Source organism: Sycon ciliatum, chromosome 13, assembly GCF_964019385.1.
Source record: "Sycon ciliatum chromosome 13, ocSycCili1.1, whole genome shotgun sequence".
NCBI classification, from domain to species: domain Eukaryota; kingdom Metazoa; phylum Porifera; class Calcarea; order Leucosolenida; family Sycettidae; genus Sycon; species Sycon ciliatum.
Genome location: NC_088655.1, coordinates 10,966,096 through 10,984,944, shown reverse-complemented (window position 1 = coordinate 10,984,944; position 18,849 = coordinate 10,966,096). Strand labels below are relative to the sequence as shown.

The 18,849-nt window shown below is 47.6% G+C and overlaps 2 protein-coding genes and 1 non-coding gene across 3 annotated transcripts in view; 2 read left to right on the top strand and 1 right to left on the bottom strand.

The window, feature by feature from the left end:
• LOC135829665 (uncharacterized) overlaps nt 1-4,090 on the bottom strand; it is a 15,985-nt gene extending 11,895 nt beyond the window's left edge. Inside the window, exon 1 of the mRNA XM_065342055.1 lies at nt 3,823-4,090. The gene's annotated coding sequence lies outside the window, so the exon portion shown is untranslated. The remainder of the gene's footprint in view (nt 1-3,822) is intronic.
• LOC135829664 (uncharacterized) overlaps nt 1-18,849 on the top strand; it is a 24,293-nt gene extending 5,444 nt beyond the window's left edge. The window contains exons 6-12 of the mRNA XM_065342053.1: nt 2,049-2,318; nt 5,392-5,471; nt 5,942-6,184; nt 7,769-8,541; nt 9,302-9,413; nt 11,227-11,392; nt 18,302-18,849. Of these exons, the coding sequence (XP_065198125.1) occupies nt 2,049-2,318; nt 5,392-5,471; nt 5,942-6,184; nt 7,769-8,541; nt 9,302-9,413; nt 11,227-11,392; nt 18,302-18,496 (1,839 nt within the window). The 3' untranslated portion in view covers nt 18,497-18,849. The remainder of the gene's footprint in view (nt 1-2,048; nt 2,319-5,391; nt 5,472-5,941; nt 6,185-7,768; nt 8,542-9,301; nt 9,414-11,226; nt 11,393-18,301) is intronic.
• Trnah-gug (transfer RNA histidin (anticodon GUG)) lies at nt 17,716-17,787 on the top strand. The gene has a single exon. It is a non-coding gene; the product is annotated as a tRNA-His (tRNA).

Genomic DNA, 18,849 nt, shown 5'->3' with positions numbered 1-18,849 from the left:
CATTGATAAAAATGTCTGGATTTCACAGGTTGGCAGTGACAAATAAGCACTTGCGCATACGAAAAAACTTCAAACCAACCAAATTCAAAGCATTTTTGCCATAGGAACTCAAGCTGAAGGTGCCCGGTAGAGAGACGTGCCCGTATCTGAGGCGTCCGGATAAGAGACGTTTGAGTGTACCAAGAGTATAATACCCCCCCCCCCCCCCCAAGAGCATGCAACTCTGCATATGGGGTCTCTGACGGCGAAAACTCACATCACATGTCTCCGAGACGTTTGTACTACGTACAAACGAAGGATAGTGTGCGCGCAATCCGAATATCTGGCATGATATCACGCTGGGGATTTGCATACCCGGAGTGAGTTTCTGTCAGAGAGTGATTTTTTTATTACTCCGCTGCTCGCTAAAAACGGGCTGGAAACGTACAACTGCGACACTGCACCACGTGATGTGAGTTTTCGCCGTCGGCGTACCCCATAGAAAGGGTATCAGGAGTTGTACACCCTTGGGGGCTTATACACTATTGGGGGCTTATACACTCTTGGGGGGTTATACACTCTTGGGGGGTTATACACTCTTGGTACTAGTGTACAGTACCGTCGGGTGCCGAAGATCTGGGGGGTCAGCCTCCTAGCCTAGACTGTGTCTATCTTCGTGTATCACAGTCTTGTCGCCGTGCGACTACCCTGATCTAATAATACTCATGCCAGTTGCACTACAAACAATCCACTCATGATATCTTGCTCTAAAAGGCGAGCTGCCTGCAAACTTGGATTCACACAAGAGCCATAAGAACACGAGGTCAATCTTGGTGATCAGAAAAAGGAGAGACTGATTAGGAACGCGCATGCCTAACTTACACGGGTCAAGATCGCGCATGCCTAATATGCGCGCGTACCATACTGCGCATGCCTATAGCCATTCAGAATATGGAAGGAGTGCGGCAAGGTCAGAAAAAGTAGGCTCTAGCACTACAAATTTATGTCTAAGTGATAATTATGGAAATTACGATCGCTGGCTGTTCTTCGGCGCTACCCGACAGTACTGTAATGAGACGAATGGCGCACACCAAAACCCATGCGCTTATACAAGCGGTTTTTTCCGTACTTGTAATTTCGAGGTCGATTGATCTCACACATAGGCGTATGCGTTTGTAACTGTTCCACAAGTATTGCATGTGGAGACTGAGTGAGTATTAAACTGGGTAAACATGGCACTTTGGTGGGGTCAATGTGTCACGGTATTGGACTTGCATATACACCCAGGCGCTTATAATTATTATGCGAGGGTGCTCTTGTTCCCAGCTAAACGTGCATGCGCCTCTATGTGAGTCATCACAGTAGTTGCATATCTACAGTAAAACCTGTTCCAGTTTGCCGGACCCTGTACCAAGCGGAATACTGTATTGACTGGACAAGTATTCATGCACCAAAGTGCTGTGGATCGAACCTGCGGAGTCCTGTCATATCAGGACAGTTTCCGCTGTACCAAGAGCGTCCGGTTAGAGCAGGTTTCACTGTATTTTGAAGTGGTTGAATCTGGGCCAGTGGAAACAAATTCTAGTTATCAATCCCGAGCAGATTTCCCCTGAGGATTGTTCCATAGACACAATGGATCGACATTTCAAATCTTCAGCACCGGGGTAGTGTCGGTCTCCGAAGAACTGGTGTGTTGGGGGAGGGGGGGGGGGGGGGGGGAGGGGGGTCAGCCTCGTAGCCTAGTCCGTTCATATTTTCTTGTGCTATGATCTACTCAGTGTGCCGAGTGGAATAAAGTGAATACTTTGGTATGCTCTTTGTTTGGTGAGACTCTTGCCCGTTCGTTCTCCGGCACTACGTACTTCAGCACCCAGCAGTACTGTATACGAGCTGATTAGTCATTCGGTTATTGTAGTCCTTCGCTGGCCTCAAGCGTATGCCCCGGGTTCGGGTCCTGGTGGTGGCAGTCATTTTTTCTTCTTCAGACTTTTCCCATTCGCATCTTTCCCTCAAAGGAGTGAAAACCTGATCAGTACTTTAATACGTGTTCTCATTCCTTTCTCCTGCAGACACTAAAGGCACCAGCCAAGCCACCGCGTAAGCCTGGAGAGATACGCTACTCGAAGTCCAGTGTCGAGGGCGTGCGACCGACCGTTCAGCGTCGAATCTCCGAAGGCCTGCCGTCGTACTCCCCGCAGAGTAGCCGCGGCAGCGACGATGGAGACGAAAGCATCGAGTCAGCGCAACGCGAGGTGCAGCTGGAGAAAGAACGCCTCCTGGAGATGAAGAAGGTCATTGCAAAGCGGAGAAGCGACCAGGTGACAGGCAAGGTACCAATGGTGAGTGAGTTTAGGCATGAGGGAAACTACTGTTGTGGACATGGAAATCCGGTCACACGTCTAGCGGCCCCAGGGCGCTGGTCATGCAGCCGTGGGTAAGCACTACATGTATGACATTGCGCTGCACCGCGCTGGTTGCATTAGATCAACAATACACGATTGTGCACTGTTCTATGTACGCGCTGAGGGCGCCGGCCCCGGTCAATCGGCTGGATTTCCATGTCCGCGACATTACATTCTTCAATACGCGCAAGCTCCACTGCACAGTCAATTAAACATGTCTCAATCTCCTTCTTCACCACCACGGTCTTACATTGCAATCGTCGTAAATACGAAAACCTGTAAAATCAGGAATTTTCCGTGGTGTGCTATTTCGGTGTTTCCCAAAATCAACGGTTCAGTAGCGCGAAAATTTCAATAAACCAGTTTTCCATACTGCATGTATGTACACTTACGGTGAATTTTATTTTAGGTAAAAATTGTCGGCACCGAAGATACCGAAAATAAAATATCACCGAAAAATTGCGAAAATTTCTGCTTTTACAGTATGCAGCAGATTGTAGATTATAGATTGCAGTGTAAGACCATAGTGGTGAAGAGGGAGATTTTGTATAAACACACAAGCACAAACACATACACACACACCCACACACACACACACACACATATTATGTATATATACACACACACAAACACACACACACACACACACACACACACACACACACATACACATACACACACACACACACACACACACACACACACACACACACACACACACACACACACACACACACACACACATATACATACACATACACATTATTCCATGCCATTTCGGTGCCCAGGAGTTCAGCACCAACCAGCGCCGTTAACGTAACCGCCGAATTTTACAGTGCCGAATATTTCAGCGCCGCATACTTCAGCGCCAGCAGATAAGCGCCAAATATCTCAGCGCTACATATGTCAGCGCCAAATATCTCAGCGCCAAATACGTCAGCGTGACCTTTTTCAGCGCCACAGATCTCCGGGCCACATATCTCCGCGCCATGTATCATACCGCCAATTTATTGATAATAGACTAGTACAGTGCACATGTACTACAGTGTTGGCAACTGAAATCCGACCCCCTTGGCGGCGCGGCGAGCCGCCAAGGGGGTCGGATTTCAGTTGCCAACACTATAGTATACATCTCCTAGCGCCTGACTGCGCTGTACCGTATCGTGCTGCACTTAACCGCACTGTACTTGTTCGCGCTGTACTTCGCTCTTCGCTCTGTATGTTTTAGCGCTGTAAATCACCGTGCCTTACTTTTTTTCGCGCTGAGTTGCTGGCGCTGTACTTTACCGCGCTGATAGTCATGGCGCTGAAGAAGCTGGCGCTGTGAAATCAGGCTCTAAAATGCTGGCGCTGAAATGTATCGCGCTGAAACGGTGGCGCTGAAGTGGCAAATTACCACACACATACACACACATATACACATACACACAGATACACACACCTTGAACCTTGAAACTTGAACGTGCCCATTGCCGATGGCAATGATAGCGAAGGGACTATCTGCTAGCTTTGCAGTACGGAGCGTGGCGCTTGAGATCCCCGGGACGACCGGGCAGACCTTTCCACATGCGCTGCGGAAGCCAGATTCAGGATCAGGGGGAGCGCGGGCGGGAGCACGACAATGAGCGGTCTGCCTCCAGGCAGAGTGTTCCTGGGCAGCAGCAATCCAGCAGTCAGAAGGCACAGGGGGGCTGATGGAGCAGAGATCATCCACGATGATGTCACACCACTGCTTGCGTGCACACACACACACACACACACACACACACACACACGCACACACACACACACACGCACAAGAGCTGAAGGACAGATGGCATACTGGCAGCAAAATCAGAAGCGCGATGGAAAGAATGGTGTGCCGCATCCGCATCTGACCCACTTCTATTGTGATCTATTTGTACTTGTTGGTCTTTAGACAACAGATACACTATATGACTGTAGGTCTAAAGATGCACATGTGTGGAGAACATACATCAACACAGGCGCGTAGCACCGCCGTTAGAGGTGGTCCGGTTGGAGGGGGTCTGGGGTATCCCCCCGGGAAATTTTTGAAATTAGGGTTCAAAATCCTGCATTCTGGGCACTTCTGGGCGAAAAAGTGGTCCGGCCCAAGCCGGACCGGCCGGATCGGCTGCTACGCCCCTGCAAAAGTAGATTGAACTTGTGTTCACATTTGTCTGCGCCTTGTGGGCATCATGGGGTGGTGGCGTCCCACGGAAGCGGAAAGGTGGCTCTTGACCAGGGAGTTGTACGACTCCTTGTTCTTGACCTGCCCGGTACGCGAACCCGTCGAATTTTATTTATTTTTTATTGTGGGCATCTACGGTACTCGCGCCATTAGAGCCCTATCTTGAACAGTGCCCAAGTCTCTAAGAGCCAGTGAAAAAATAAAGCCCTCTCTTGAATAGTGCCAGTTGTATGGATTGGGCAGTTATCTGGCACTAGTCTTGATCTGTTTCATTCAGAATCAGATCCGCTATCGTTGCTATAAAGAGAAAATCTGTGGCCGGACATCCAGTGCATTTGTAGACTTGCGTGCTTCTCTTGCGACGGGCGTATACATGGTACATTGTGTGTAAGTATGTGCGGTGTGCGTGTGCGCGTGCGTACGATGGTGCGTGTGGGTATATGTATGCAAGATTGTGTATGCTTGCAGCTATATGCATGTCTGGGAATACTAATATGCATGTGTATGCATTTGCGTACTGCCTATGTCCATGTATTGTACATATCTGCATGATGGCATGCAATCAACAGTGTGCATGATGGCATGCAATCACCAGTGTTCAGGGGCGTCGGAGGGTCCTTTAGTGTGGTACAGTGAGCCATCTCAAGTACAATTTACTCATGGGTAGGGCCTGGGGGTGGCTGAGATGATTTTATTTGGAAATTCAGAAGCCAGATCAGTGTACTTCATTGATTCACAGGGTACCTGGGACAAGGAATGGTACGATGAATACCATAGTGACCGTAGCGTGTCTGATCCACCTGCTGCTTCTGTATGTAGGGACCAATACCACCTCAGCAACAGCAGAAGCCACAGGACGCACAGAAGCCCCAGCAGCCCGGTCCTTTGCCACCTAAGCCGTATGTGCAATATCATGATCATGAATTTCAGTCAACTTTCTGTGAGCTGTTCACTTTGTGAAGTATTTGGAAGAGCCAAGTAATGATCTTGCAATGTACACACCTGCTTCGAACCATTATCTGTACTGATAATTATGAGAGAGAGAGAGAGAGAGAGAGAGAGAGAGAGAGAGAGAGAGAGAGAGCGCACATGTGTGTGTGCATGTGTGTGTTTGTGTGTGTGTGTGTTTGTGTGTGTGTGTGCGTGTGCGTGTGTGTGTGTTTGCGCATGTGTATGTGTGTGTGTGTGTGTGTGTGTGTGTGTGTGTGTGTGTGCGTGTGCGTGTGCGTGTGCGTGTGTGCGTGTCCTTTTGACAATATTCCCTCTAGTGGTATCCAATAGATCATGCAGGAGAAATAGTCGATTGCTTGATGAGCGTTGCCTACCGATTCATTGCATTCTTGAACTCCTCTCGTTGTGTTAACTCCAGTAACAAAGGCCCACCTCCTGCCCTGCCTGAAAGGCATGTGGCCCCGGCATCATCATCATCAGCAGCAGCAGCATCAGCATCAACCCTCTCTCTAGCTAGTGTGGCGAGCGTAGCCCCTGGTATGTCAGCCACGCTCGCACCACCTACTTCGGCCGCAGCTGCATCCAGGCAGGCGCTGGCCAACCGTGCCAGCTACCACGGAACCAGCAAAGTCCAGGGAGGAATGATGAAACGACGAGCAGTGTGAGTGCGCATACTGTAAACGGGTTATTTTCGGTGTTACTTTCAAATTCGGTGATTTCGGTAGAAATACCAGGCGCCTAAATTTAGATTACACCTAAATAGCACAATAGTATGACTGTGCTGTATGTGAAGGGAATATTGGTCACCTAATTCTAAGTTGCACCTGAAACCCATCAGGTCCCTGACACCGAAATTCAATACACCGAAATTTACATGTTTTGCAGTATACACTTGAGGTGTTTCCCGAAGAGCTATTGTAGCAATTTATGCGATCAAGTCCACCAAATAAACCAGATTTTGAACAGCCAGACATGCACAATCTAGCACAAAACTGACAGTTCTTCCTTGACCCTCCATGTGAGTTCTTGAAGAATTATTCGCCGACAGAAATGCCGGCTCAGTGAATATGTTCTGGTGTGATGCTCTATAGAGTCCAGTGCATTTTCTTTTTTTCTTTTTTTTTTACTATATTCGCATACCCAACTCGTAAATATAATGAAAGACAATGGTACTGAGACTAGGACAAACGTCACAACTACTGAGCAGGGGCTGCACCGAAACGCAGCAGTGATGCCGGGTGGGGCGCTCATGGCTCTGCCGACCTGGGGTCTCGGCACCACGACCAAAGACACGCACTAGAAATGTGAACCCCGTGTAATGTGAATCTCGTAGTGTACTCGCTCACACAGAATGAAAAGTCTCTGGCCTCAGTACGTTGAGCCGTGTACGGCACAACGCAGTGCAATCGTGGTGAAACATCTCAAATCTGCACGTGTGTTGGAGCACAGGAGTCACATGGAACATTGAGTGCATCGCTTGTAAGACAAGTTGAGCGATATGGCCTGAAATAGGTCTGTGACAATAAACTATGAAGTATTTGAAGAAGTGGCTGTTGAATGCAACCCTCGTCGCTCATTTCTCCTCGAACTTGCCGGTGAGCAGCGAATGGGATTTCGGTCCTTGACCACTTTGTGATGGACCTCATCTACTCACCTCCCACTGCTTTGGGAGCTGCATCTGTCCTTGAGGGTGGTGGTGTTCCTACAGACATGCTGAAAACCCAGTAAAACTGAGTCTCCCGCGAACTGTGAACTAAATACTAAATATTGTACTCGCGACAGTGTCGGAGCATTGAGATGTGTTGATGAAAAATCATGCTACAGCTCTACCCGGTTAGTACGACATCGGTTATGAGACAAACCGCATACAGGGGCGTCGGACACGCTACGGTCACTACGGTATTGACCGTACCACTCTTTGTCCTGGGCATGGTAGATCTACTGTGTGAATCAAAAAAAGGTGTAATTTCGGCTCCATATTCCAAAATGTTCATAGGGGCCACTCCAACTCCACGAGTAAATTGTACTGCAGCTGCCTGACCGTACCACCCAAAAATACCTTCCGACGCCTCTGTCATAAGTAGACAACGATCCAAACTCTCCTGACGTGAAGGGCTGTTTTAGCTGGGAATGTGTTTACTAACGGACTGCTTGCGCGGCGGTGTTCTTTCCATTTTATTTATGTAGCTGAGAGTGTGTTTATTAACGGACTGCTTGCGCAACTGTGTTCTTTCAATTCTTGCAGGAAAAGCTCGCAAACAAGCGGAGCGCCAAAGCCCAGCCTGCCACCGCGAGAGGTCCAAGACGTCGTGGCGCGATCGCCATCGTCCAGGAGCAGCCTGCGAAGACCGATCAGCGTTGCAGCCATGCCGTCAGCCACACTGGAGCCGCCCAGGCCACAACCGAAAACCCGCCAGCCGCCATCACCCGAGGCAAAGCCGGCGATGAGGTCCGTGTCGGAGCCGTCCACGCCAGCCGTCGACAACGACTACGATTTGGTGGAAGTACAAGACCCGCGTTCGGCTGCGCCACCCCAACTACCCAAGACCCCCGTTGTCGTGGACGCTGACTATGATCTCGTTGCATTCGATGATCCACCGCCGGCGCCCGTAGCGCTCGAGCAGCCGAAACCCAAGCCGAGGAAGTCCATACGCCGGGGAAAGCCCGAGAGTAGCAGCATTAAGGTGTCGTACAAGGACGACCCGAACGTGTACGACGACGTTCCCGAAGAGGCCGATGAGGAAGAACTGGCCCCGGCACCAGTGCCGTTCATGGAGCCGAAGAAACCGCAGCGCGTGGCGGGCTTCGACGAGCGCGTCCGATCGAACTCGATCGATTACGGCGAGATCTCGGAGCCGCGCATGAGCATGAGCATTAGTGCTGCACCTGCGCCGGCTGATCCCGGTGTCATGCTGGACGATTATGAATTCATGGCCCAGCAGCCCACGCAGGCGGCCATGTCCAGGCACTCGAGCACCAGTTCAACGTACAGTCTGCCACCCGACCTTCCGCCCGACGGTAGGAATGCCTTTGTCTTGTTTGCTGTCGCTTTTTTTTGCATTTCATCAAGACTGAGTGTTTATTGTATGCACGTGTCATGACCCGGATCACCCGCCAACATGCGGCCCTGACAGATGTACATGTATGTATGTATTTTTTTAATTTGAATTCGCAAGTACACACGGGCTACAAGCCCAACTACATGGGAGCGAATGTGATAATGGAGTTAAAGAAAGGGGTGCAGGAAGAAGGAAGAAGGTTGCAAATACGGAGGGCAATCCAGGAGCAAAATTAACAACTATTAAAATGCCCTTCCGCAGAACTCTGCACATTTTATTTCGGTGTAAGGAGCTCTTCCACAGCATTCATATCTTCATAAAAGTCTGTTGTCAGGGACGTCGGACACGCCACTGTCACTACGGTATTGACCATGCCACTCTGTCCCAAGATGTCAAGAAATGCCCTGATTTGGGCTCTAGGTTTCGAAAAGTTTCAGCGGAGTCATCGTGTGGTATGGTCAGCTATCTAAAGTATAATTTACTCATGTGGGAAGGGTGGCTGAGCGGACAATTTTGAAAATTTAGAACCCAGATGAGTGTATTTTATTAATTTACGGGGTACGTGTGGCAAAAAGTGGTACGGTCCACTCAACCGGTGAACGGTGCCTTAGATGACTGAGCGCACCATCCTAAATTATCGTCCGACGCCCCTAGTTGTCCACAGGTTCCCGGCACTTAACGTGGTGTCTGCCCATTCGTTTACTCCCACGTGTACGCAGATGCCGTTAGTGTGGACGCGGAAGCCGCCGAAATCGAGGACCGGCTGCGGGAGCTACAGCTGGAGGAGGAAGCACTGCAGGAGGCAGAATGGTTCCAGGCGGGCATACCGAGGTAAGATTTATTAATAGGAGGATATTTTATAGGGCTCAAACGGTTAGTCCGATTAACAGGGACCGGTTAGGAAGAATTAACGGTTAACTGATAAAGATAACGGTTACGCAGTAACTTTTCAGTCAATTTTTCAAGTCCATCATGTCGTTGCAAAGTATGCACTTTCGCAGGCTGTCGCACGCGTACGCAATTTCTGGGCTGTCAACTCGGTCATATCTGGTCTCTTGGTGTGAGAGTAAGTATGAATGAGCATGCAAGAGAATGTACATGTTTGTGTTGTACTGCATAGGGTACATTTTTGATAGTGTTGAAACGAGCGTATCTATAACAAACGAGCGATCAGTTCCACTAACGAGCAAGCTATCGAGCGAGCTAACGAGTTTCATTGATGTGGCAAAATGTTTCCTAAGTTCGATTTTTTTAAATTCAGCTGGTCCAAATAATTACCGCCGGCGTTTGGTGATGCTGCTGCTTCACTTCGGACTGCTGTTTGGTGTCGAGATGTCTTTTCAGCGCCGTCGTTGAGCAGCCTTTGTAACAATAGACCGTTTTGCAAAGACTGTAGCCCTGTTCTTCGCTGCATCGCGGGAGAAAACTTCCAAACGACTGAGCGTAGCTTTCACTCGAATGGAGAGTAGACAGAAGTTTGCCCTGCAGCAGGTCAGCAGATGCGGAACAAGACATCAGTGGAGTCCACCAAAGCTGCAACGACAACTGAAACAACTCAGTGTCGTGCAGGCGGCATGCAGTCACTGTAACTGCGAGTGATTTTCACTTTGCGCGGGACTGGACTCTCGATCGACCAGGGAGTCGTAAAAAAATGTCCGACTCCCCGCTCGACTTGTACTGCCATGTGTACGGATTACGGTGTACGGTGTTCGTTAATGCAAACGAGCTGGCCGCACAAACGAGCCGAGTTTCTGGCGAGCGAGCTAACGAGTACCCGGTGAGATCGTTTCAACACTAATTTTTGAATGAGTATAGTCAAATATACGGTTAAGAAAGAGTCCGCAGGATTGCCGTGGCTTATAGGTTATAACCGTTAAACCGACCGTTAGCTTAGCAGTTTACCGTTAGGAGTAAAACCGTGACCGTCTGAGCCCTAATATTTTATTCACCACCGGAATAAAATTTAAAAGAGAGGACCAAATGTTTACAAGCTACATGTTCAGCGTATTCCGAGAATTCCTGCTTCGAGCTGCCTCGGCCGGCCCTGTTTTACATTTGCAAGTTATCTGTTTTGATTCACCGCTCTGACTCTGACCGTTCTGACTCGCCAGTATCCTACTTGTAAACATATGTTCCTCTCTTTTCATTTTTAATACTTGGCTCTCATCCAAGTCTACAACCACTAGAATGGAACATTGCTGAATGTTGAATGGTTCAACATTGCATGGCGACTAAACCTGTGTTCACAACTGGCACGTGTACTCGTGAAACCACGCGTTTGTCCATATCTGTGCTGGCTTTTGAAGCATCATGCGTAAGGAAACGCGCCGAAATGGAAATTCCGACAGGTATTTTTCAGCGCGTATCTGGCGCGTACCGGCGTACATGCCAGTCACTTTGACGGGTGAGGACAGAAAATAGTACTCGAAGGCGCCCTGAAATGCCTGAATATGACTCAAAGTGCTGTTTTTTTGTGAAAGCCTGACCTACTTTTTGCCTGATGATCGCGCAAGCGTGAAACTTGGCGTTGCAATAAAAATTCTGTTCCACCTCACTTGCAAGGGCGCTCTGCCCGTCCGGGCAATACGTACTTTGTGAGCAGAGAGGACTTGACCTACTTTGTATGGTGATGTCGTTACTACAGAGAGATGGCGATGGATATCTTGCGCAAGCAGCCCACCGGTGGGTTCATCGTACGCAACAGTCGCTCGTCGCCGGGATCGTTCTCGCTCACCGTGAAGGCACCCAGCAGCAAGTTGGTCAGCTTCCTGATCCGCAAGCACCCGGACAAGAGTCTGTACACACTGAGCGTAAGTTATATATCATAATACAAGTCCTCCCTCGTTAGAAGATAATATCTGGGCCATCAAAAAAGTTATCTTATAACGAGACTTATCTTGTAACCGTCAGGCGAAATAGCACGTCATAGTACATTCGAGATCAGCGGGAAGAAGATGACGACGTCCACTAATTTAGTATCTGTGCACACGATTCTGTTGTGTGTGTTACTCTGTGTGTCAGCTATGGCATCATCGCCTGTGGTTCCATGCCTAGCATGTACGTCTGAACCATCCTACAAAGTTTGAATGACGTAGGTTGAGCGATCGCTCCGCGAAACATACTTTTTGAAATTCTCTTCATAGTATATCTTCCACCATTGAAATTTCGAATTTCTTCGATTTTTTTGCTGAGAGGGGTGGCTTGCAACCTCGATATGGCTTGTTCCCGGCATGCTTTGGAGCCATCGCCTGTTGAAACAGTGGCGGGAAGCTGCCCTGCAACTGTTCCAGCAGGAAATTAATCGATCCGAGAAAGCGCGAGTCCGCGAATCTCGGTTGAATATTGAGTATTTCAAGCCTTTTCACGACGAAGATGGAGTTCTTTTTGGAGATGGACGTCGCGACAAAGGACATGGTGTCCGACTTCTGGCGTCTGGTGAAGCCAGGGATCATTTGTCCAGTCAGGTTGGCAGCCTAACCGTCGGTAAGCTTGTGTTTGGATCCCGTTCTGCTCGATGTGGTAGATCACAAAATATTTGATATCGCACAAATTGATCTCAGCATCGTGCGTATGGTATTTTATATTCAGAAAATCCCAAAATGTCTCTGTGTGGCCGTCCTATGCCACGAGAAACTCCAATCAGGCTCCTATGTCCTCTGCCTTCATGATTGAATGTCCACTTCGTTTGAACAACGAACACAACAATCGAGGACGACTTTGCAATGAAAAATACAGCTATACTAGAGCTGAAAAAAGAAGAAAAAAACGGGCTCAGGATGAGACTCGAGTACACGCATACTCTCCCAGCAGGTGAAACGCAAATTTTTGTGAAAAATGCGTGACGCCGACTGACCAGTAATTTCGCCTGACGAGGACTTTCAACTAAAGATGCAAGAAGCACTGATTCGTACTTTTATGGGCTACCCTCAATACAACATAAATTATTGACGCTTCAACTCGTTATAAGATAATTGAAAATCTCCAACATAGCCGTTCCTTGGATAGAAAATATCGTCCATATCTACGAATACATAGATAGATGTGTTTTTCTGCCTTATCCTATGTGTTTTGGCCTTGGTCCTGCATGGTGAGAAGTATCTTATACTGAGAGTTTGGCACGCCAGGGACCAGGGCAAAGGGTCGTTATAACGAATTTTATGTACTAACGAATTATGTTGTAACCTGACCTGTAAACAGTTGTATAGACCACGTTTTGCCGGGGAATTTCAGATTTATATTTACTAACGGGGTTTATGTACTAACCGGACTCGTTATAATGATGGAGGACCTGTAGAGGTCTACCCTCGTTAATCAGCGGCGTCGGCGTTATGTACTCTTGCCGCTATCTATCGTGCTGACAGTCCATACCCGGATACTGTAAGTCTACACATGTTCGGCACATTCAAATTTCGGCCTCGCAGGGCTAAAACCCATTTCAGTCCCATCAAATTGTCGGCCTGTTCTGCTGCCGTCTGTATCCGCTGTCACACTGAATCTGGCATCACAACATTTCGGCCACAAACTTTCGGCCAAACATGACCAGGCCGAAAATAGCCGAAAATGAATATGCGCCGAATATGTGTTGACTTTAATACAGTAGTGTTGCTTTGAACTGCAGTGAAACCTGTCTAAGGCGACCATTCAAGGGACGAGAAAAAGTGGTCGCCGTGGCCAGGTGGTCTTCTTATCCGGGTTCAGTGGGTCACGTGACCATATCCACATGTCATAATACATGTGACATAATATGTGACATGTATTACGACATGTGGATATTATCATTTTGATCAGTGCATCACATTGCACACACCTACATGTATGCTACTCTAGCACGATTCATGTGCCTGGGGTCCTCAAACCTGTCAAGTTTCGTGCATGCACCATGTACATCTACACTTCCTGCACTGATGTGTAGATCTACCATGCCTGGTGCTCCATGCAATGCGTGCATTTACATGTGCTAGCAGGGTGCAACGCGGTCGCGGGTGGATGGTCGTCGGTCGCGTTGAGCGAGTGGTCGCCTTATCCGAGCTGTTTTGAATGTGAATGTGTCCGTGACAAAGAAAAGTGGTCACCATGGTCGAGTGGTCGCCATGGTCGAGTGGTCGCCATGGTCGAGTGGTCGCCATGGTCGAGTGGTCGCCATTACAGGTTGTACTGTACAAAGTTATTATGACTGTGTTCGTTGCCTGTGTGTGAATGACCAACATGACCGGTGATATTGAAATGCACGCTACACATGTAGTCGGAGGGAGGTGTCGTAAAGGACAATGCACACACTGCATTGCATTGCTGTGTCACATGATCTTGTGTTTCAAAGAACAACTATACCTCGGTTATCCGGACCCCGAATAACGTTATACGAGCACTTCCGTTTACCCCTTGCCCGAGTTCCAGTGGAAATATTACTACTCTTTTCGTCATCTTTTGTGGAAATGGTGACGTCACATGCCATATGTATGACCTTTCCCCATCAAAATGTATGTGATTCAGAGTTATGGACATCCCAAAGTTATTGGCACTACCCGGTCCCGGACCACCCGGATAAAAGAGCTATGAGTGTACAGTAAAACCTGTAACTAAAGACCACCGTGACTAGCGACCAGCCTGGTACTACAGTAAAACCTGTAACTAAAGACCACCGTGACTAGCGACCAGCCTGGTACTACAGTAAAACCTGTAACTAAAGACCACCGTGACCAGCGACCAGCCTGGTACTACAGTAAAACCTGTAACTAAAGACCACCGTGACTAGCGACCAGCCTGGTACTACAGTAAAACCTGTAACTAAAGACCACCGTGACTAGCGACCAGCCTGGTACTACAGTAAAACCTGTAACTAAAGACCACCGTGACTAGCGACCAGCCTGGTACTACAGTAAAACCTGTAACTAAAGACCACCGTGACTAGCGACCAGCCTGGTACTACAGTAAAACCTGTAACTAAAGACCACCGTGACTAGCGACCAGCCTGGTACTACAGTAAAACCTGTAACTAAAGACCACCGTGACTAGCGACCAGCCTGGTACTACAGTAAAACCTGTAACTAAAGACCACCGTGACTAGCGACCAGCCTGGTACTACAGTAAAACCTGTAACTAAAGACCACCGTGACTAGCGACCAGCCTGGTACTACAGTAAAACCTGTAACTAAAGACCACCGTGACTAGCGACCAGCCTGGTACTACTGTAAAACCTGTAACTAAAGACCACCGTGACTAGCGACCAGCCTGGTACTAAATGCTCCCTAGAGTCACTAGCCTATCGTCGTCAAATCATCAGTCTCACTACTTTTCACAGATATGTTTTCCATCATCGTGATTACCTTGCTGATTTCCATTTCAAGATTACGAATAGTGAGCGACGACCAAATAAAATCATTCTTCCCAAATTTAAATCATTGTCTAAGTCTCTCTTCATGTTCCGAACTGCTATTCTATGGAACTGTTTACCCCCCAGTCTAACATCGGAAGCCTCGCTCTATAAGTTCAAAGCTGCCCTCAGGAAATTTACAGCTGACTATGCTTATGCAATCAACGGAATTCCGCCACCTTGCAGTTGATTTTCCCCATTTCTCTCCTCATCAATCCCTACTTCTCTTTGTACATACATCTACATCTACTGTCCTTTCAATCAAATGAACCCCTCGATAGGCACATTGCCTTTGGGTCATTTCATAATAATAATAATAATAATTAGGACAGTAAAACCTGTAACTAAAGACCACCGTGACTAGCGACCAGCCTGGTACTACAGTAAAACCTGTAACTAAAGACCACCGTGACTAGCGACCAGCCTGGTACTACAGTAAAACCTGTAACTAAAGACCACCGTGACTAGCGACCAGCCTGGTACTACAGTAAAACCTGTAACTAAAGACCACCGTGACTAGCGACCAGCCTGGTACTACAGTAAAACCTGTAACTAAAGACCACCGTGACTAGCGACCAGCCTGGTACTACTGTAAAACCTGTAACTAAAGACCACCGTGACTAGCGACCAGCCTGGTACTAAATGCTCCCTAGAGTCACTAGCCTATCGTCGTCAAATCATCAGTCTCACTACTTTTCACAGATATGTTTTCCATCATCGTGATTACCTTGCTGATTTCCATTTCAAGATTACGAATAGTGAGCGACGACCAAATAAAATCATTCTTCCCAAATTTAAATCATTGTCTAAGTCTCTCTTCATGTTCCGAACTGCTATTCTATGGAACTGTTTACCCCCCAGTCTAACATCGGAAGCCTCGCTCTATAAGTTCAAAGCTGCCCTCAGGAAATTTACAGCTGACTATGCTTATGCAATCAACGGAATTCCGCCACCTTGCAGTTGATTTTCCCCATTTCTCTCCTCATCAATCCCTACTTCTCTTTGTACATACATCTACATCTACTGTCCTTTCAATCAAATGAACCCCTCGATAGGCACATTGCCTTTGGGTCATTTCATAATAATAATAATAATAATTAGGACAGTAAAACCTGTAACTAAAGACCACCGTGACTAGCGACCAGCCTGGTACTACAGTAAAACCTGTAACTAAAGACCACCGTGACTAGCGACCAGCCTGGTACTACAGTAAAACCTGTAACTAAAGACCACCGTGACTAGCGACCAGCCTGGTACTACAGTAAAACCTGTAACTAAAGACCACCGTGACTAGCGACCAGCCTGGTACTACAGTAAAACCTGTAACTAAAGACCACCGTGACTAGCGACCAGCCTGGTACTACAGTAAAACCTGTAACTAGAGACCACCGTGACTAGCGACCAGCCTGATACTACAGTAAAACCTGTAACTAAAGACCACCGTGACTAGCGACCAGCCTGGTACTACACTGGATGCATGATTGGAAGTTGCAGCCAAACGTTGATAAAACGGCAGCTATGTACATTTCCCCTTCTCCCCCTTCCCTGCCACTTTGTTTTCCTTCTTCAAGTGTTGCTATTCGCATTGTTGAAGAGCATAAGCATCTTGGCGTTATTATTGACTCTAAATTGTCGTGGTCACCCCATGTGCAGTATGTCTGCAAGCGCACAAGCTCCATCCTTGGGGCTCTTCAAGCCCACTGTAGACATCTTCCTCTTTCTTGCAAACGCTTGTTTTATCGTTGCTATATATTGCCCTTACTTGACTACTGTGATACTGCTTGGTGTGGCATAACTACTACTGTATTGAACAAGCTAGAAACCCATAACCGCATGCTCCTTAAAATCTTATTTAGCAAAGATCGTCGCTTTCCCTCCGCTAGTCTTTACGAAATTGCCAAGATCAGTCCCCTTTCCACTCGACATAAGTACCACCTCTGGGTTCTCATACATAAAATATTACTAAATAAAATACCCTTGCATATGCAGGCTTATAATTGGTTCTCCGAAACACGGAACACCCGGAACTCACTCAGTCTCCCACGCGCTGCCTCCACCCTATTCACTAGATCCCCGATCTTTGCTGGCTATGTGTTTTGGGCAACATTACCAACGCAGGCCAAGACCAGCACGTCGATGGATAATTTTGTTGCTAAAATCTCTGCTTAATTATAGGTTTCATGTATATCCTGCTGGTTTGTCTCCTCCTTTGCCTTCTTTGCCTCTTATTTGTATTCTTTTATCTGTTTTACTGCTGTGGTTGGCTTTCACCCTTGTCTCAGTTTTATTGGCCGTCATCATGATGTGCCATGAGATAATGATATAAATACAAAAAATACAGTAAAACCTGTAACTAAAGACCACCGTGACTAGCGACCAGCCTGGTACTACAGTAAAACCTGTAACTATAGACCACCGTGACTTGCGACCAGCCTGGTACTACAGACCACTTCGCCACGCACGGACAATCTCACATTCATTATGGTCGTGCGGTGCAAACCTCTAACTAAGGACCACCTGCCACTGAAGACGGCTTTCTCTGGCCCCAAGGTGTGGTCGTTAGTCACAGGTTTTACTATTCTTGTAATTTCTGTAAAGCTACTGTGTGGTTTTGTTGTTGTGAGTGCGTGGGTGGCTGTTGGTGAATCTCATATCCATCTGTAGTCATAGGCACACCGCAGCTGAAGTACTCAATTAATTGTTGTACTTGTTGGATAGTTAACTCTTTGTGTATTCTTTGAGGATCGTGTGTTCCTATAGCAAGCTGTGATCGTCTAGTGGTTAGGACCCTACGTTGTGGCCGTAGTAACCCAGGTTCGAATCCTGGTCACAGCACACTTTTTTCTTCTTTTTTCTTTTTCCCTGGCTATACGTTGTGGCTGTAGTAACTAACATAGGTTCAAATCCTGGTCGCAGCACACTTTCATCTTTTTTTCTTTTTCGTTGGCTATATTGCCAAGTGAACGATGTGTCATAGGAGACGAATTTGAACCTGGGTTGCACCTGCGACAACGTAGGGTCCTGGCTACTACACAATAGAGAGCATGTTATTTCTGACGTGACGCGAAAGTTCGCGTCGAAAAACAATGCAAGTGGCCTGCAACTCACGTCGAAGATTGGAGTTTTACGCCAAATTTGACATGAAATTGCGCGTCACGTCGGAAATAACGTGCACCTTAACCTCTCTAATCACAGCTTGCTATACGAGAAAGTCCCCAAAGCATACACATTCTTGAATTTGACTATAAAAAAGGCAAGGGAAGGAATGTTCCAATACTACAGTAATAGTCATTTCCATCCCAGCATAGAATTTTTTCATATGTCTTGTTTGTGTGTGCTGACCCTACAGGACAAAGGTGACCAGGTGTTTGCCGACTTACCATCGCTACTCGAGCATTACTCCAAACACAGCAGCGTTCTGCCATGCCTCCTCAATTCGGTGATCTCGAATCCGGAGAGCCACTCATCCAGTATGGTGATGGATGACGACGATTATGAGCACTTTGCGTTCACGCCAGTTGAGCCGTGGCCTGCAAAGAGATGAGCTAGACAGAAGAATTGACCGAGTATAAGCGTTTGGTGAACTAGCCTTTCAATGGGACACCCAATCCATTCGAAGGGCTCGCCATGCTACGTATGACATTATTCTATTCAGTTTCCAGATATTCGTTACCATAGTGATATCGGGGTCATGCTGACTCCGGAACAGGTGTGCACTCCGATTGCTGTTGACACTTGGGAGAACTGCAATGTTCAGATAAACCCTATGTCAACGTTCATTCGGCATACTTGCAGACTATTATCTTACTTGTGAAGTTGTACATTAGTATTTTCAGACCAAACACTCTCGAGTGGCCACAGCTTGACTAATTCACTCGGCTGATGGGCCATGCCTGA